The sequence below is a fragment of the Helicoverpa armigera genome, chromosome 1 (assembly GCF_030705265.1).
Source record: "Helicoverpa armigera isolate CAAS_96S chromosome 1, ASM3070526v1, whole genome shotgun sequence".
In the NCBI taxonomy this organism is placed as follows: Eukaryota; Metazoa; Arthropoda; class Insecta; order Lepidoptera; family Noctuidae; genus Helicoverpa; species Helicoverpa armigera.
Genome location: NC_087120.1, coordinates 1,100,830 through 1,119,619, shown reverse-complemented (window position 1 = coordinate 1,119,619; position 18,790 = coordinate 1,100,830). Strand labels below are relative to the sequence as shown.

General features: G+C 37.4%; 1 protein-coding gene across 2 annotated transcripts; it reads right to left on the bottom strand.

The window, feature by feature from the left end:
• Nucleotides 1–113: 113 nt before the first annotated feature.
• On the bottom strand, nt 114–18,245 carry LOC110379210 (paramyosin). Of its 2 annotated transcripts, XM_021338759.3 has the most exons (22): nt 18,121–18,245; nt 12,948–13,130; nt 12,393–12,623; nt 11,933–11,945; nt 11,705–11,829; nt 10,431–10,617; nt 9,525–9,640; nt 9,329–9,414; nt 8,642–8,786; nt 8,041–8,106; nt 7,719–7,799; nt 6,359–6,487; nt 5,857–5,889; nt 5,725–5,775; nt 5,538–5,618; nt 4,354–4,635; nt 3,919–4,029; nt 2,920–3,072; nt 2,283–2,434; nt 1,528–1,689; nt 1,247–1,334; nt 114–843 (listed from the first exon to the last, which is right to left on the bottom strand). In XM_021338759.3, the coding sequence occupies exons 1-22, from the start codon at nt 18,124–18,126 to the stop codon at nt 658–660; spliced, it is 2,667 nt and encodes an 888-aa protein (XP_021194434.3). In that variant the 5' UTR covers nt 18,127–18,245; the 3' UTR covers nt 114–657. The 2 variants fall into 2 exon arrangements, with proteins under 2 accessions (XP_021194434.3, XP_063890358.1); XM_064034288.1 differs by lacking the exons at nt 12,948–13,130; nt 18,121–18,245 and having other exon boundaries at nt 11,705–11,849; nt 12,393–12,467.
• Between the last annotated feature and the right edge of the window lie 545 nt (nt 18,246–18,790).

Genomic DNA, 18,790 nt, shown 5'->3' with positions numbered 1-18,790 from the left:
TTGCATTGATTAGAGATTGAAATCCCCTGCTCTCAAAAATAGTTTTGACGCCTACAGTTTTTATCAGAGCAAATTACTGCTACCAAATCGTACGATTAAATAAAAATCATCAGTAAGTTTAATCTAGTTTGCTTTATTTCGATGAAACGTTTCAATTTGGGACACAACGGGCATAATATCACTACCACCTAGACAAAGCAATGCTGCTGCTCAGATCAGCTCGAGGGGTTCCTCAGATGCGATCAACTAACAACATTCAAACAGTACACGGTCCCTTTCAAAATCTACAACATTTCACACCAATTTTTTAAGCATTTTTTGGAATTTTATTATCCTGGATTAAGAGTAAATCTTGCCTGGTGTGAGGTGTTCGAATATTCAAGCGGCAGTGCGAAGTCAGCTCCATAATCAGCAAAGGGCTTAAAGCTGTCCTCTAGATAAAAGGATAGTCAGGATAAAACGTATTCAATCTTCTGAAAATGTTGACCGACATTGAAAGGGACCTTACAGACCGTATAAATATTCGCTTTGCAAAAATCACATCGCTCAAACATGCAATGCTAATCACAGTTATGACAGTTTAAACTAATATTCAGTAGACCGTATAGTTGTTTATATAAGGCGTGGTCTACTGGTCTTCACATTTCTTCCTGGTCCTCAAGGATTATCGAAGAAGGATTTACAGGTGCACTCCTGTAGTTCGTTGTCTCCTTCTCCGTCACCTGTGCTGGAGACGGTTCTCCTGAGGGTCGTGACTTGGGTCTGAAGCCCCAGAATGCGAAGCTGCGCCTGCTCAAAGTTGTCATTCAGGCGTCTGATCTGGCACTGCATGCGACATTGCAACTGGAATGAGAAAAATATCTACATAAGTATCTTGAATTTGATTTACTTCGTATTTCTATAACCTACCTAACCGTTGTTTTGCGATTAGAGGTTGAAATTTCACATAATTTATGTGGAGCTAATGTCAGTTGCTAATATTATAGAGGCAAAATTTGTAAGTTTATATGTAGGGGTAATAATCCAGGGGGTTGAAACTCTCCTATAAAATCGTAACTCGAAAAGTAGAGTTGGATTTCCAAAATGATTTCACTGATAGATAGCTGCAATGTTCCTGAGTGCAATAGGCTATATTACATTTCGGTACGGGCAGCAGTTTCCAAGGGACGCGGGCGAAACCGCGGGAAAACGGCTAGTTGGTTGTAAAAATACTGTTACTGGAGCATTCAATACTCAAATTACTGACCTCCTCTCGCTCTTTCTCAGCGGTCTTCACTTGAGCTCGAGTAGCAGCAAGCTGTCTTTCCATTTCTGCTATTGTAGTCTGCATACATCTGTAAACACAGGATTAAAACCCTTAATTTAAGGTCATAAAGCTCCAAAGGATTATTAAGAATGAGTCTAATTTTATCCTCATTAATTTGATTCTGCCCTCATGTTTATTTGGTCATTGCTCTTTTAACTTATAATACAGAAGCTGTTGGTGTTCTTTTAGAAATAAATAAAATAACAAGGCCGTATACTGACTTGCGGATGGTCTCCGTGCGTTCATTGGCTCGCTGCAGCGCCCGCGCGGCCTCGTCCCGCGCGCGGTCCAGCTCGCCGCCAATCTGTGCACACTCGTGCATCTTCTCTTGCAGACGCTTCTCGTTGGCCAGCACTGACTCCTCCATGCGAATCACGTTCGCTCTGAAGGGAAGAATAAGTGTTAAAGGTGAAAAAAAACTATGTTGGCAGTGCCAGGGTGAACATGTCATGAGTAACTAGAAGTATGTTGGCAGTGCCAAATAAAGACAATTGTATTACTGGCTGAATATGTCATGTTACTTCTAGTGAGTCCTTATCATCATCTGCCTAGCCTTTTCCCAATTTTGTTGGGATCAGCTTCCAGTCTAACTAGATGCTGTTGAGTTCCAGGGTGCCACATGGAGCAACTGCCTACCTGACCTCCACAACCCAGTAACCCGGACAATACGATAGCAATTATTAAGACTGGTTGTCAAACTACTTGGATCTGACTACCCGTAACGACTGCCAAAGATGTTCAAATGACAGCCTGACTCTTTAATGAGCTATTTATATATAACAGTTTTGGTTATGTGGTGGTTTATCGACAACATAAACGTCAGATTTGTTAAAACAACTTTTTGAATTTTTACGTAAAATTTTCATAGAACACAATAATTTTAAGAAAAACAGAAGTTTATATTGCCAGTGAACTTGAAGTAAATTGTTAAAGCTTTTTTAAATTTTTTGAGTTTCTGGTAAAATGTAGTACTCACTTGAGTCTTTCGATCTCAGTCTTGAGCGCTATATTAGTCTCCGTGAGTTGTGCCACTCGCTGCTGCATCATCGCCAATTGTTTGTCATCTGCACTCTTTTCTTGCACCTTCTCCGGAGAGGCCTTCAAACTGTTGTGCAGTAGCGCATGGACCTGCCAGAAACAATCAATATAATCATGTATTTTTATATTAACAATGATGACTTCATGGAAATCATTTGGAAGGAAATTGAAGGCACACCCATTCTATTATATCTATACGCACGCATGTATGGTACAGAAATCCTCCCTCACGAACCGATGTGTATGCGTGCCTACCAGATTTCTTTGACATGGCATAGTATAAAAGTATAAAGTATTGTATACACAGCTGGCTTAAGAAACCATCAAAATAACGTTAACGTGACACATGAGTGACCACAGTTATATTCCCTGACATATATGCCTATGCCTACTAATATTATAAAGCTGAAGAGTTTGTTTGCTTGAACGCGCTAATCTCAGGAGCTACCGATCCGTTTTGAAAAAATATTTCAGTGTTAGACAGCCCATTTATCGAGGAAGGCTATAGGCTATATACTTTTTATCCGGGTTCGTGCCGAAGTTCCCACGGGATGCGGCAGAAGCCAGTCTCTTACCTTCTCCCTGGCACAGTTGAGTTCCCTGGCGAGTTGTTCCGCGTTATGCTCAGCGAGGGCCTGCGCCTGTTGCGCATCCTTCAGCCTCATCTGCGTGGCCTTCAGTAGGTCCGGGATCGGCGCCAACTCTTGAAGCTTCTCTTGGAATTTCAGCTGATGATGATACGTGGGTATGAGTAGAAGTTATAAAGCGTAGTAAAAAACTCGCTATGTAAATGTGGTCGAGTGAGTATAATTTGGTTCTAGTAGATATTTTACCTTAGTTGGATGAAGGTCGCTTCCAACAGGTATCTTTGGAGATCAAAGGGGGAGAGGCCTATGTTCAGCAGTAGACGTCCTATGGCCGAGATGATGATTAGATACTTTACCAGCCGTACATAATAATTATTATGTTAAACAATTCAAACGTATTCCACAATTTGTATAACAAGTAAAATTAATGTGCACCCGAAGCGAACAAGTTGTAAAACTCGAAACACTTTTGAACCTCGCGTCTTCAGCAACGAGTTGGTATTTTGTTGCGAACAAGCCGAAAGTCACGCTCAGTCAACTTTTACGGTAAGTTGCAAGCTTTTTGATAATTAACTCCGACGTTAATTAAATTTTAATCGTTCCATGAGAAATTCGGGACCGCATTAATGGAAGTGGAAGGAAATTTTAAGGTTTCCGTGAAATAAGAGAAACTTTTGAAGCCGTGAGACTTGAGCTTGCGTGTGTTGTGAGACAGTTCTTTATCCTACTAATATTGCAAAGCCAAAGTTTGTGAGGATGTACGTATGTATATTAGTTGTTCATTCATGCAAAAACTACTAGATTGATTTTGATAAAACTAAATAACCTTGTGCGGGAAGTAGATTCCTGCAGACACTTATGATACCGCGGGAAAACAGTTACTATTGCATAATATCCTTTTGGGTGTCAAAAAATTTGTCCAAACGGTTTTAGCATAAGTAATTTTGTACACATAATCTTGCTCAACAAACCAACTGTTCACAGTACCTTGACTTTCTGTATCTCAAGGTTGATCTGTTCGCTGATCCTCGTGTTATCCATGTCCATCATGTCCATCTGACGGCGCTGCTCTTCCACTAGCTGCTGAGCTTGCAGGTACTGGTCAAATAACAAACGGATTTCAATTATTTGTTCTAAACTAACTTAATTTTAAAGTTACAAAAGCAATATTACCTAGGTACGGTTTGTTATAATGAAATCGGGTAGCTAATTTACGATTTAACATTGACCATTTAAACTGGGCATTTAACACACTATAGTGGAGTAGACGTAAAATCACAATTAATAACAAAACGATGAGGTATTTTTATACTAAGATACAAAACATGCCTGATGTAGGGTGAAAGCAATGCAATGCAACGTGTAAACATGTAAGTGAGTATTATTTCTATCAGGCGTTAACGTCTGATTCTGAACACTTACTTTGACTCTATAATCCTGCAGCTGGTCATTTTGCTCCTTCATCAAGGTCCGTAGTTCCTCGATCTCCTCTCTTGCCTCCCTGTAACATTGCTTCAGAGACCTTAAGTTGATCTCCTGCTCAAAAGCCTGTTCTTTGGTCCCTAGTAGCATGTTCGTATGAGTACCGAGTCCTTCGAACTTCATCTCTAGCTCTCTCAATTTGTTCTGCACCTCTCGATGTTGGCACCTTTCTTTCTCCAACTCTTCTTTCTTTTTCATTAGGTCCGCTCTGAGCATAGCGCACTGCACACAATTTGACATGTATAAGTTTTTGCCTTTTCGATTGCTCTCAACTCACTGATCATATAGGAAACATGCTAAGTTTCTGAGATTGCAATTTTTGATAAACAAAACGGAATACGTTTAAAACTTTAACCATGTATTTTCGCTGGGAGGATTGTTAATAAAGTCTAAAGACAGTATCGCGGAAAATTAATAATGTAATATGAAATGTCGAATTTTTTGACTTTTAAGTGACGGTTTCAATACAAAGTGTCAGGAAAGCCACCTGTTTTAAATTCCGGCCAGCACATTGTTGCTTGGTCAACCATCACGGGTGGTGTCTTGTGGTATAATGCTATGCGGCGACGATTGCAACGGTCACTGAACAACTCCAATTCGCGATTGATCTAAAATCCAACATTTCATATTACAGATCGACAGGCTGTTTTGTGCAGTTGCATGGAGGAAGGAAGGAAGGATAGCGGAGATGCCATAAGCAAGGCTGCTCAGGCGCCTTCTTGTAGGTCAAAGCAACGCACGGTAGGCCTGATCTGTTACTGGAACTCACGACAGTTTGGTTTCGTTCATGGGCTAGTAAATGACTCGCGAAACCAAATTTTCCCTTAAACACGCGGTCACAAATAGCAGAGTAAACTATTGAACTAACGAGACGTTCAGATTCCTTGTCAAATCAAAACCAATCTGCCAAAGATTGGTCTCGATTGATTGGTGATTTTATCTTTGAAAATAATCGGCAGGTTCCATGGCAGGCATGTACGCTAAGCAATGATAAAAATGACGTTAAGGGCGAAGCAAATGACGTTTCTTAGGAGATTTTTGGTTATGACATCTCCGCTACTCATTTTATTATCCTTGATTTCACGTGGAAAATTCATATTCTACGTCGTACGTCTACGTTTTACCTCAGCAACTTTGGTTTTGAAGCTTTCTTCGGTCTGTCGTAGCTGGAGTGTTAGTTTCTGCACTTCCCTCTCAGCGGGAGTCTGAGGAGAACGAGAAAATACATTGCAATATTGTTGCTGTGCCATTTTCGCTTATATACCAATAGGAATATGGTTCAAAATCTAATGCTGTATTGTAATTTCTTACCGGTGGAGCGTTAGGGTTGCATGGTGCTGGACAAGGAGGACATACACCACACTGGAAGACAAAATTAACATTCAATATGAAGCCCTATTACGTAAGAAATAAAGAAGAATTTATTAAAAACAAAATACTAACTGCTCTCGCCATGGGAGGCACTGGTGGTCCCGCCTGAAATTATAAGCAAATGTTGAGTAAGATACGTAACAAATATAAATAAATTACGGAACTGAATTTTTGTTTCCTTTTCAGTTTGTTTGCTTTTTTATTATTTAGTTATTTAAATATAGGCACACACTAATAAAGTTTTACCCAATACGATAGTGAAGTAAACAGTTATTACACAATACCTATACATAGAATAGGTACGAAATAAATTAAACTAACATAACACACACACGAACACGTTCATCTCAGGAACTATCAGTCTGATTTGAAACATTATTTCTTATTAAGCATATCATACATACACCATGCTACAAATTGTATCTTCTCTTTAAGCTATCTTCCATCGTGCACCAAGCTACGATACAAACTACTATCTTCGAGTATATTTTATAACTTACGCTACTCCAACAGATGACATCTTCAACCATATACCAAGCTACAAAAGAGTACAATATAAAAGTAGGTACGCTACCCCTTGCTCAAAACAAGTGTTAGGGTTGCCGCCACTGCCGCGGCATCCATTCCTCGAGGCACTCTTCACCTGGTCCATTTCCATCCTCACTTGACGCACTTCTATCTCCAATCCTCCTAATAGTTTTTCCTGGGACAAAGCAAGTATGTATAAGTCGTGGGTAAAGAACCCGAGACCAGAGAGTAGGTTCGATTCTAGGTTAGGCAAGTCTGCATTGCAACTTCTCTCAGTTAGTATTACTTTCTAAGTACATCTTGGACACCAATGACTGATTAAAAGCTGAAGGAAAATATCTCGAGGAAACTTGGATTATAAAGTCTGGATTCACCAACCCGCATTGAGCATGTGTGGTGATTAGCGTTCAATCCTTTTCCGTGTGAAAGGTGACTTGGGCCCAGCAGTTTGACGATAAAAGGCTGATAATAATGATGTTTATTTGTTAAAAACGCAATGTTTCATAATACAACGGATTACCTGATTTTCTACTCATGTCAAAATGGTGCGATGAATCTCAGCAAATACCCATAGTACCTACTTTATTTTCAATGTAAAATACAAAATTAATCCAATCTGATCTGTAGTCAAGCTCAGGTCTTTATTTGAGTGAAAACTAATTACTTAAGCAACAATATAGCTTTACTTCGTTAAAAACTGTCAGCAGCTGGAATTGGATCTCCAAAAAGCAATTTAAGTAATAGGTTGCTATTACTTCAACTGATTTCGCAATATTTATTTTCAAACTTTTTGTTTATATTCTCATTTTTAATATTATACATATACATATATATTGTTATTTCTACATTTTTTGGAACTGAGGCAAATAAACAATAATTAAATGGATGGTAAAATAATATTGTGAACTACATCATTAGTGCCCAATCACACATAATCACAGCTAATGAGGACTTGTACTAAAATAACGTAGTTATTAGCAATGTGCCAAACATGGTCATTATTAGCAGAATTCTCGGATCACTCGCTAATTAGGTCCTGTGGCTAATTAGTCCGAAATTACACATAATATGTAGTATTGTCTCTTTTACGACGAATCTATTACGATTATTATACTTAATATTTATTCTTAGGAATGTTACTGTTTTCGCCCTGATACGCCTTAGGATCCGATTGTTATATAGCTCTGTCTGTTACGCTTTCACGTAAACCACTAAACTGAGTTTAATAAGTACAGAGATGTAGAGTTGACCTTGAGAAAGAACATAGGATAGTTTTTATCCCGGACTTATGAAGAGTTCTCTTGGAAACTAACTTGACGCGGGCGAAGTCGCTTGCGAAGCCGCGGGTGGAAGCTAGATATACATAAGTTTTTAACTTAAAACTACATACTAGTGAAAATACGTACTATCCCTTCGGTAGAATTCTTATAATCCTCTAATTTACTAAAAAGCTCCTCCGCTTGAGTTGAATCGACAGACTTGCCACTCTGAAATATATTTTTGAAATTATAATTATCTTTATTTTTTTTAACCGACTTCCCAAAAAGGAGGAGGTTGGAGCAAAAATTTTCAAATACTTGTTGTTATAGCAGCCACAGAAATACATCATCCGTGAAAATTTCAACTCTCTAACCCTCACGGTTCATGAGATACAGCCTGGTGACAGACAGACGGACGGAAAAGTACTTTTTATTTACTAAAATTAATACACGAACTGGTCCCACTTACTTGTTCACATAAATCTGTATTCTCCTGTTGACATCTGGAATCTTGTTTCACCGGAGCCGCATCGCCCTGAGCAAACAAACCACATCAAATCGACACTAATATAATAAGGGAACATTTTGTATGTTTGCTTGTTTGTACCTAAAAGGCTCCGAAACTACTGGACAGATAAGAAAAAAAAATTCACGTTTGGAAAGCTACACTCTTCCCGAGTAATATCCTACTTTCTACTAATGTTATAAATGTTAAAGTTTGTGAGAATGCATGGATGTATGCTTGTTATTGTTTCTCGCGAAAACGGCTGGACAGAGTTGGTTAAAATTTGGTGTATATCTAGATAGGTGTTACCCTGGATTGACAAATAGGCTACTTTTTATCAACGCACCACGCGGGCGAAGCCGCGAGCGAAAGCTAAATATATAGTAAGCTATATTTTCGACCAGTACGGGCAGTAGTTCCCCCAGGGCTCGGGTAAAACGCGGGAAATCATCTAATAAGACTACATTCTTCATAAAAGAACCGTTCAAAGAGCCAATCCAATTGCTGGAACGGCACATAGGATCCGAAATATCTGTGGAACATTCATCATGATAAAAACCATCACCTCCGGATTATTCTTATCCAGCTTTTCATGTAGCAAAGTATTCTCTCTACTCATTAACTTCAGTTCCCCTTGCAGTCTCTTGATCTGAGCTCTGCAAGTCTCCAGATTCTGGTCTTTCGTCATAAGCTCCTTGTACAATATATACCTGAAAGTACATACCTTATTTGTCCATGGTTCTGTCTATTTCAATATGATGAAGATAAAAATTGCATGTTTTTTTTGTATTTTTTATGATTTTGAGTACTATGTTGTGCACCCTGTGGATTTTTGAAATGACATCTGACGTCTCGATTAGCGTTTCTAATTTTGAATTGTTTGACAGCTGTCATTTAACGGTCAGTAATTTTGGATTAAATACTTCATGGTTATATAATGTTTGTGCTGGAATTTGTAGTAGTAGTCATGAATGAGACCTCGGTTCGCACAATGGCGACTGCCGATTCCTGGTTCTGTCAAAATGCGTGTGATGAGCATGTTCGTTGGCTGTGTTGGCTATATACAAATATGTAGTCCATCAGCTATGTTATCACCCATTACACAAGCTAATCAATAGCTTATTCTTTGTTAAAGAAAAATCTAATAAAAGCAGCACTACATATGAATTATTCTATATTTTCCGTTATTCCTATATCCCTTGTATGTATTATATTTCAAGTACTCTACTAAAATAAATCGTGCAAGTGAAACCTCTTGACTTCTAAGTCGGCGTTATCAGCGGCCAATTTCTCTTGCATGTCGTAGCTCTCACTTAGCTTGCGAGTCAGGTCAATCTCCTTAAAAGAAACACGATATTCGTTACAATCTTGTATATTTTGCTATTTTTTACATTTTCTCTGTATTTATTAAGCTATCGTGCGCGTCTGGCACAGTTGTGTGGACGTACGGATTTGCTGCGGCTCTGGGGCCCGGTGGCAGCCGGACCTGGGGCCGCACCGCATCGGGGACCCGCGAGGAGCACTGTCGGGTGATTCATCTTCATCTCGTGGTATAGGGCTGGCTCTGAAACAAGAACGTCGGTAGATAAGGAAAAAAATATTTTTATACTTTAAGTATGCGTTGCAGTTTAACTATAACGACAAACTTTAATCAGCTATAAAACTGCCGCTTATCATTTCAACAGTTTATTTTCCATAATCTTTTAAAGCAAAATAAACCCAAGCGACTATAATCTACAAAAACTGGAATAAATAACAACCATTCAACGTTCATGTCAAAAACAGTTGGCACAAATTATGTACACATATACGAGAGCAAAATTTCCGCAGCAGAATATTGTGGAAACTCATCCCTACAATGTGGGACGTTGATTAGAAATTGTTGAAGCTCGCATACTATTGCACTACATACTCCTCTTTTTGTATACGACGTGAGTTAGGGAAAAATCTTTCCAATAGTTCATTTGCAACTAAATCCGCTGATGCAATTTTAATTGGCTTGTTTTAACTACAGGGAGTCACTCGCATGGTTGCCTGGTGGGTAAAGAACCAACCTCTCAAGTATGACTGTGTGGGTTCAACTCCAGGCAGATAATGACTAGCACTATCGCCTATTTGCAGAAATTCTGGTTTAAGATATTTATTTCTCATAAAAAGAATACAATTCACTTAAATACTATGAGAAAACAAGTTAACTTTTACAAATTAATACAGTTTTCGTTGTATCTAATCACATATAGCGAAAAAATGATTTTTTTTTATCTCTCTAGACTCTCATTAATCAATTATTAAGAGTACCTAACAAAAGATATTCAGAAAACAAAAACATTGTTGCAGCAAAAAATATTGCTCACCATAAGCATTCTTTGGCACATAATAATCCAAGCACCTCGGTGGCTCCTCTCTCTTCCGCATCAGAGGATCGCCTCCCACCAGCTTCTGAATAGTCCTGGTCATGCGGTCGAACCTCTCCATCTCCCGAAGCAGCAAGTCGTTGCGTTCACCTAGCTCCTTTATATCAGCCTCTGTTATTGTGGTTTTCTGGGGTCAAAAACTTCGATCATTAATGGGAACGTAGGGTGTGTTACTATAAAAATAAATTCATTATGTTTTTTTTTTAAATCCAAGAGCGAGTCCGACTCACGCTCTAAGGGTTCTCCAATATATACCTACTGTTACTGTTACTGTTACAGCCTTTTTATCGTCCCACTGCTGGGCACAGGCCTCCTCTCACAAGGAGAAGGATCCAATATATATGAAACGAAAAATGGTCGATAAATTCACGTTTGTCTACCCACCACAAGATTTAGCATAATTTCGAAGTGCCAACTTTAATACATCATATGTGCACACCACGTTTTGTAAACGCGCGTCGCCGGCGCGTTTTTATCCTGCGAAACAGTCCTGACTTGCGTGCGTATCGCGTCTGTATCGCTATATACGCGCATCGATGGCGCGTTTAAAAAACGTGGTGTGCATTGGCCCTTAATATCACGATTCATGAGATGCAGCCCGTTGACAGACGGCTATCGAAGTTTCAGAAAATAAGGTGCAATTTTTTCCTATGGAGAAGGAACCTGAAAAAACAGCGTTGGCTGCAAAATGCAACGAATTACAAAATCTGTGACTTTTTGGAAATATCGAGAGCAACGAACATGTTTCAATGCGGATTAATAAATCGGTTTTAAACATGACAATTGGAGTAAATGAATGTTGTGGCGTGTCCTACGGACTCCTACGTGACTGCGATGTGGATGCTATAGAATTTCGGGCGTATTGTCTGTGGTGCTGACAATATGTTCCATGTATCTGTATGTAGTAATTTTATTAATGTAAAACACAACAGACAATTTGTTCCATGTATGAAGGTTGATGACTAACGTATTTTACGGCTAGTAGCGGCGGTAGTGCTTTTAGAGAAATATCAATGTACTCTGCTTTAATTTAATTTTTATTATTTATACAATATATTATGGTATATTACTTGAAATTCGTATTTGTCAAAATGTATGTATGCATGTAGCTTTCCAACAGTGAAATAATTTTTCAAACGTTCAAAATTCAGTGGTTTCGGAGCCTGAAAATTTCCTCTTTATTATATTAGTTTAGATGACACAAGAAGACTAACCTTTTGAATTTCGAGGAGCCTGTTCCTGGAATCCCTGATGATCCGGGAGCTCTTCCTAGCATCATGATGGATGTCCTTGATCTGACGTGATAGAGCCTCTTCAGATTCATAGGACACTGGTGAACCTAATATACTGGTATTATACCTGGTATTAATAGCTACATTCAAATAAATTCTGGTAGGAAATCTCTCTGTAGATGATTGACAACTGTGGTGGTAGATACTTACATATTCCATGTTTCTGTAAAAGAAAAAAATATTTTAGTCAGACTCGGAAAAATCGATTGCATTTAAACCAACTAATAATTCCGTAAATCCGTTATCAAATCTACTTATTCCACAATAAAGAAAGAAGATAGATACTCGTATCATCATCATGCTTTTTACCGTTCTACTGCTGGACACAAATCTTGGGATGTATCAGACAGGGAGCGGTCACTCGGTCAAGCGTTCAAGCGGTCAACTTTGCGTTCGTTTTGTCATATTACATTACATAGATATACTCACACAGCAGGCATTCTGACCGCGTCGGTCAAGTAGAAGTAGCAGTAGTGGAGATCGAACGCAAAACTGACCGCTTGAGCGATTGACTGCGTGACCGCTCCCTGTCTCATAGATCCCTAAAGCTACCAGGACTAGAGAAACAGGTACCTAGTTTTTCATATATTATATATTTTCACAAACATACCTTAACCGTAGCCTGTTTACCACAACTCCTAGACCTGTCTTGTTTGTAAGCTGGAGTACTCCCGGGGTCTCTCTGGGGGTAAACCCTGGTGCATTTTCTGCTGGTGCACATATCCTGGATGGGGCTGTTGTGGTCCATGCTGTCAGACACCGGACTGCAGCAGTTGTCGCCCTTGCCCGGGATGTGGTCTAGCCGAGGAGATGTTGGGTTTGAAGCATTGTCTCGTACCAGCTGGAATGAAAAAAAAAAGAGTATTCTAATATTGTTAGTATATTTTTACTAGGTAATCTTTGTAAAGAAACTGGAAGTCCTATCGAATACCCTACGAATAATATCAGATACCGATTGATAAAGAACGGAAATGACACAGCCTGCAAGTCCGACTTTTTCTCAGAATCGGGTTATTTTTTATAGGACTTTTCTAGTAAATTTTTCTAACCAAAATTCAGTGTTAAATGTATTATATTTTTCTCTTACAAAAAATAGATCACCGATGTTATCGGATGTGAGCGGGGAGCCTTACCTAGATACTCAATATCTTGTACAAGATCTTACCAGCTGTGATTCTGAAGCCGACTGGCCTTCGAAGACGGGTTTGCCGTAGTCCTCAGGGTGCTGTCTGCCCTTACCCCTGCTCCTGTTACCCGGCAGATCAGGAGAACTGCACGTGTGGTCGACACCGGTCCTCGGAGACTGCTCCAGGCGCGTCGCACGCTGCTTTGCATACAATTTCGTAGCCTGGAACGACCAGGAACATGTGACTACCTCGATGGCGATGGCGATGAAGGACTGCCGAACCTGAGGGTTTCTATTCGCAGTTCGGTCAACATTTGTGTAATGAGCAAGCTAGTTGACCGTAGTATAGGTGTTATGACTTGTATTTATAAGTACTTGTAGTTATGTACTATGTAGTTTACCAGTTGTGTTAGCACCCATGACACAATTAATAACTTACCATGCCCAGCCAGCACAAACCTTTTGAGTAATTTTTGTTTAACAGCAGTCATAGAAGCTAATTGCAGAAAAAAAGTACTGTAAATAGCTGATATGGCGCTTACTCAGACGTTATTCAAGCAATTTGGGCACAAAATATACTGCTATTAGCTGTGTAATAGCAACGTAAAAGATGATTAATTTTTGAATAATTGTACGACAAGCTGAATATCTTCTACATAAAAAGATTTTGTTCTTTAACACAAGTATTACAGCTCTTTTAGCCAGATGATGAGTGAATGATGAATGAACATATCATAATTGACCGAGTCCTTCAAAGCTCAGATATTCAGATCATACACAGCGTTTAGCTTATTTCAGGTATATTTTAGCAAGTAGTTGATCAAATTAAATATTGACAAATCCGAACAGAGTTATACATATGCGTAGTATAATATTTTACCTATCGTAAATTTTACCCTTATTAAGGCTTGATGAAAGAAATTGTAGGTGCGCATGCAACTTTACCGTGTATATATATATATATTTCGTGTAAATTTTTCACGCGCTTCCTGATAAGCCGGGTTTTGAAGAAATAAACAACATTTTTTCTAGTTATGTTTTTTACGTGTAAAATATTTTTTTAGTTTATTTCAATGTAAGGGTTCAAAAATAACCATGTAAAGCTTTTTTAAGAATATTATATTTATTTCGTTATTAAACTTGAGTATTTGAGTATAAAATTCCACATCATTATAATTAGGTTATGTTGTTCGATAATGGCGACGCACATTCTGAATAAAATCTGATTGCACAGTGGCTTACCGTCTAATGTATGCATAACAGACCATAAGTGTCCACTTATTAAGTTGTGCTCTGGTTAAAAGTGGACTGCATTAAACATTTTTCGACAACTGTTCTATAATAACACACATTCGTACTGTAAATCAAACAATTAGGATTCAGTCATATAATAATAAAAACCCACATTATAGGAAAGCTATATTATTTTTTATTTTTAGTTCTTATCAAATTCAGATAATTATAGAAGATTCCGATGAATTGAGAACCTCATTCTTTTAGAAGTCGGTTAAAAAATATTACGATACGAAAAATTACATACTTAATTATAACTAATCATTGTAGTACAGAATTCATAAATAGTACGATACAAATAAATAAGCATAGTAGGTACTATATACCTACTACAAACGTGCGATGCATTTTCACGTAGTAACCCTACAAAACTGTCAGCCGGTTAAATTCTGACTAACTTTCCAGAACAGCTCTTCTAGCTTAAAAATGTCTAAGTACTTCTCATGAATACGCAGCAAACTTCTGCATCAGAATCTGTTAATATTGCTTTAACTACAGTAGCTGCACATGACGGTAATTTCGTACTCAAAGCGTCATAAAGTAGTTACAACAGCTATCTTTATTTCTGTTAAGTTACTATATGCTTCATAACAGAAACAACGCCTATTTTATACAGCAGCTGAATAACGGTCAAGGTGTAGTGTGTAATACAACTAAAAGAAAACAGAATACAGCTTATCCAGTATCATGCTTGATAATGGAATTTTATACCAATGTTATACAAAAGATTACACGAACTCTTGAGTAGCAGGTCTTTTTATGATGATTATTCAGTTAGAAGAAATAAAATCCGCAAATTACTAAACTAATTCAGCTGATAGCATTATTATAGCAAGAAATAACTTTAATACATAATTTGGTAATACACTCAGCTTATATTCATATGTAATAAAGCTTAACCCTGCATAGAGTTAAATTCTTGGCCAGTTATCTGACTTGTGTGCTGCCTGGGTGGGGCAGACCGGCCGTGTGAAAGAAATATATTAGAAATTCAGGACACAGAAAGTTTTGATATAATATACCTCAGAATTTTGGATAATACCTCTGAATAACTGAATTCCTTAGGAATACAAGATTGAAAGACAATGAAAGTTGAAATATATTTAAATCTAGTTTTATGAGAAGGTTACCTATATAGATCTAGTCAGTTCGGAATCCACCACAATTTTTTTCCATTAGTTACGGACAAATAAACAAATATAAATATGGAGTACCCATATTTGACATTTTACTGAACCTACTAGATTTTTATAAGTATTTTAAGTTTTTTTTTTTAGTATTCGCTTCCTTATTTTTGAGATCGATTATCATATACAAGGTGTTGATATGCATTTGTGCAATATTTCAGGAGGTTGACATAAAATACGTAAGTAATCGATTGGAATAGCAAATATGCGCTGGTTTTTTTGTCATTGTAATGTAGAAGTAACCCAATTTTATGAATGAAATTTATGAATGATCGTTACGTCTGCTTTGTGTTTGCGTTTCTGTGATGGCGCAGCATGATTTTAAGGACAGTAACACACGCGCTGAGTTGAAATACGGCCAGGTGATATCGAAGGATTTCCGAAAAAAAAATTTAACAAATTTTTTGGTTAATTTGGGTTTAGAATCATTACCATAATTACGTCCTTGAATATTGCACAAATGCAAATCAACAGCTTCTATAACTGTACGTACGCGTTATGCATATTGCATTTTTGTGCGTTTTTTCGTAGTTGCACCTGACCAAGGAGCATGTATTCTAAACAAGTTATTTATAGATTGCCAATTTAATATTCGGTATTGAGAAAAAAAAAAGGTTTTTAGTTTTGGTTTGATTTTATTGAAATTTTATTTATTCACAGAAATATATTTTTAGGAACCTACCTCTTTGGATTATTTATAAACTTAATCTATACTTAAATAAAATAATAAAGGACAAAACATCTGTTTTGTTTCTTTGTGCCGTAAATTCTCCAAAACTACCGAACCGATTTGACAAATTCCTTCACTGTTGAAAAGCTATACTCTTCCCGCGAAACATGGGTAATTTTTCATACAATGAGTAGTTGTTAACACGGGGCGGGGTTGAATCCGCGGGAAATCGGCTAGTACCTATCTATACTAATATTATAGTTTCTTTGTTCGCTTTAAGGCGCTACCTCGGAATTCAACAATTTTTTTAAGTTAATTTTAATGTAAGAATACTTATTTTAATAATTAACTTTTTGTTATATGTGTTTGTTGACTATATTACCTAGATTAATCCGAAGACAAAAACATAAAACAAGTAACTTTTCTCGATAGAAAAAAAATCAGAACTTACCTCTAAAAATAACATTTTATGAATTCTATGTCGTAGTCATGTACTTTCTGTCACATTACAATAATGAAGAATGTAGATAATATCTTATTAGACATTAATCAGAAATCAGTTTTTAAAGAAACATAAAATTGAATTTTTAATAAATATTTATTTAGTATGGCGCTTACGTTATTTTTTTTCGGGCAGGTTGCATGTTTCCTCTCTCTATCTATTTACGTTGCTATCGCATAGTTCTATCCCTCTCAACCATTTACCCAGTTCGCCCGTGAACAGCGCAACGAGGTATCATCTTAACGCGCTAATCTCTGAAATTGCTGGTCTGATTTGAAAAACTCTTTCAGTGTTAATAAACCTATTTATCGAGGAAGGCTATATATACTTTCTACTATACTACTACCTACTCTTATAAATATGTAGGTACTGGTGGGTGCAGGAGCTCCCAAAGGAAGCGGGTGAAACCGTGGAGAAACTAGTAGTATAGATATAGGTAAACCTTTGGTAAAATACGTGTCTAGTTGCTGGGGAGTTTGTTCCACCACTTCTTCTTCCCAGCAAAAACACATAGGAAGTGGTGAAGGGTGGGCGTTTTGGGGGCTGTCTTATGTAATTTTTTTCTGACGTTCGAAAAGTGCTGTTTTGCAGCCAAGTTTGAATAAATGAGTTTTGATTTGATTTGATTTGAGTGAATTATAAGAAATGACAAGCGTACCTCAAGGGATATCATGAGGAATAGGCTTTGGATTCGGATACCAATCCAATGCATGTGAAAACCAAACATACAATAACACACACTTATTACATAAACGATATTTGTTGAAGATGTCGGGAAAAAAATAAGCCGTTTAGGAGGTTTCAACGAAAATGCTGTGTGTACCCTAAGACGACCCACTGACCGAACCCTTTGAGATAATATCCTAACTAATATTATAAATGTGAAAGTAAGTCTGTCTGTCTTTCTGTCTGTGTTTTCATTTGTGTGAAATTTAGTATAGACATAGGTTGGAACTTGAGAAAGGACATAGGATAGTTTTTATTACAAAAAATATAAAATTTTTATTCCGGACATACAGCGCCATCTATTGGTCAAACCAAAAATCTGCCGAAAGTCACTATTCCATGCGAACGAAGTCGCGGGCGAAAGCTAGTAACAAATAATGTATGGTGTAAAGAAAAGACTTACTATACATAGAAAAGTCGGCGGTGGCATGTATCTCTTCTTTTACGGTCAACATGTCAACATACTACATCCATTTTATTACTTTTACTTTTAAAATCTTCGCGTATAAAGTCACGGGCGACCCCTGGTTGTCTTGTCATATAAAGATAGAATGATACTCGCAGATTGCAGTAAAGTAACTGCAGTAAACACATCTTAAAATCTTCTATATATCAATAATTTTCGATATTTCTGGAGCCATTTCAGATGACTATTTAATTTTCTTCTCAGATTTTCGAAAATCGTAAGTAGGAACAATACCATCCTTACCTAAATATATTTCAGTACGAAGTATTCCTATTTTAGTACCGATCGGTATTTTACTTTCTCTACTAGCAAAAACAAAAACCACTGATGCATGTAAAAAAATAAACTAAATGATAACAAATATTTACCTTCATCACAAAATCCTCTCACTATAAAATATACACTTGCATTAAATAAGAAAATAATTTAAAGCGATAACGTCAAAAACTAACCAAATACAATGTGGCCGAAAATTGATACATACGATCTCTTTTTTCGTCTTAATGGCCAGTCCTAATGTTCTGTCAATTTTAATACTATATTTATTAAAGAGGTTTGATCTCATCCAAGGAGGTTAGTTTAACTGTTTAATTTTAGGTACTTACTGTATTATCATCATCTGCCTAGCTTTTTCCCAACTATGTTGGGGTCGGCTTCCAGTCTAACCGAGTGTTTTATAATGAGCTTCTTACAGGCTTCTGGCTATCCGTAACGACTGCCAAAGATTTTCAGTGACATTCCAGCAATTTACCTGACTAAGAATAAAACTGGATTGAATAATGTAGCTCCCCAACAGTGAAAGATTATTTCAAATCAGTCATGTTGTATCGGAACCTTCATGTCGAAAAAACGATCAAATCTTTCCTTATACTAATACAGTAGATAAACGATAAGGTTGAGGTCAGACATGGCATTATACTCAAAAGTACTGAGAATATGGGCCGGAGATCCGCAAATCTAGCCGATATTATAATACCTATTGACATGAACCGGATTTAACTGCGATCCTAATACTGGTTACATAATAGCTCGGTGTTC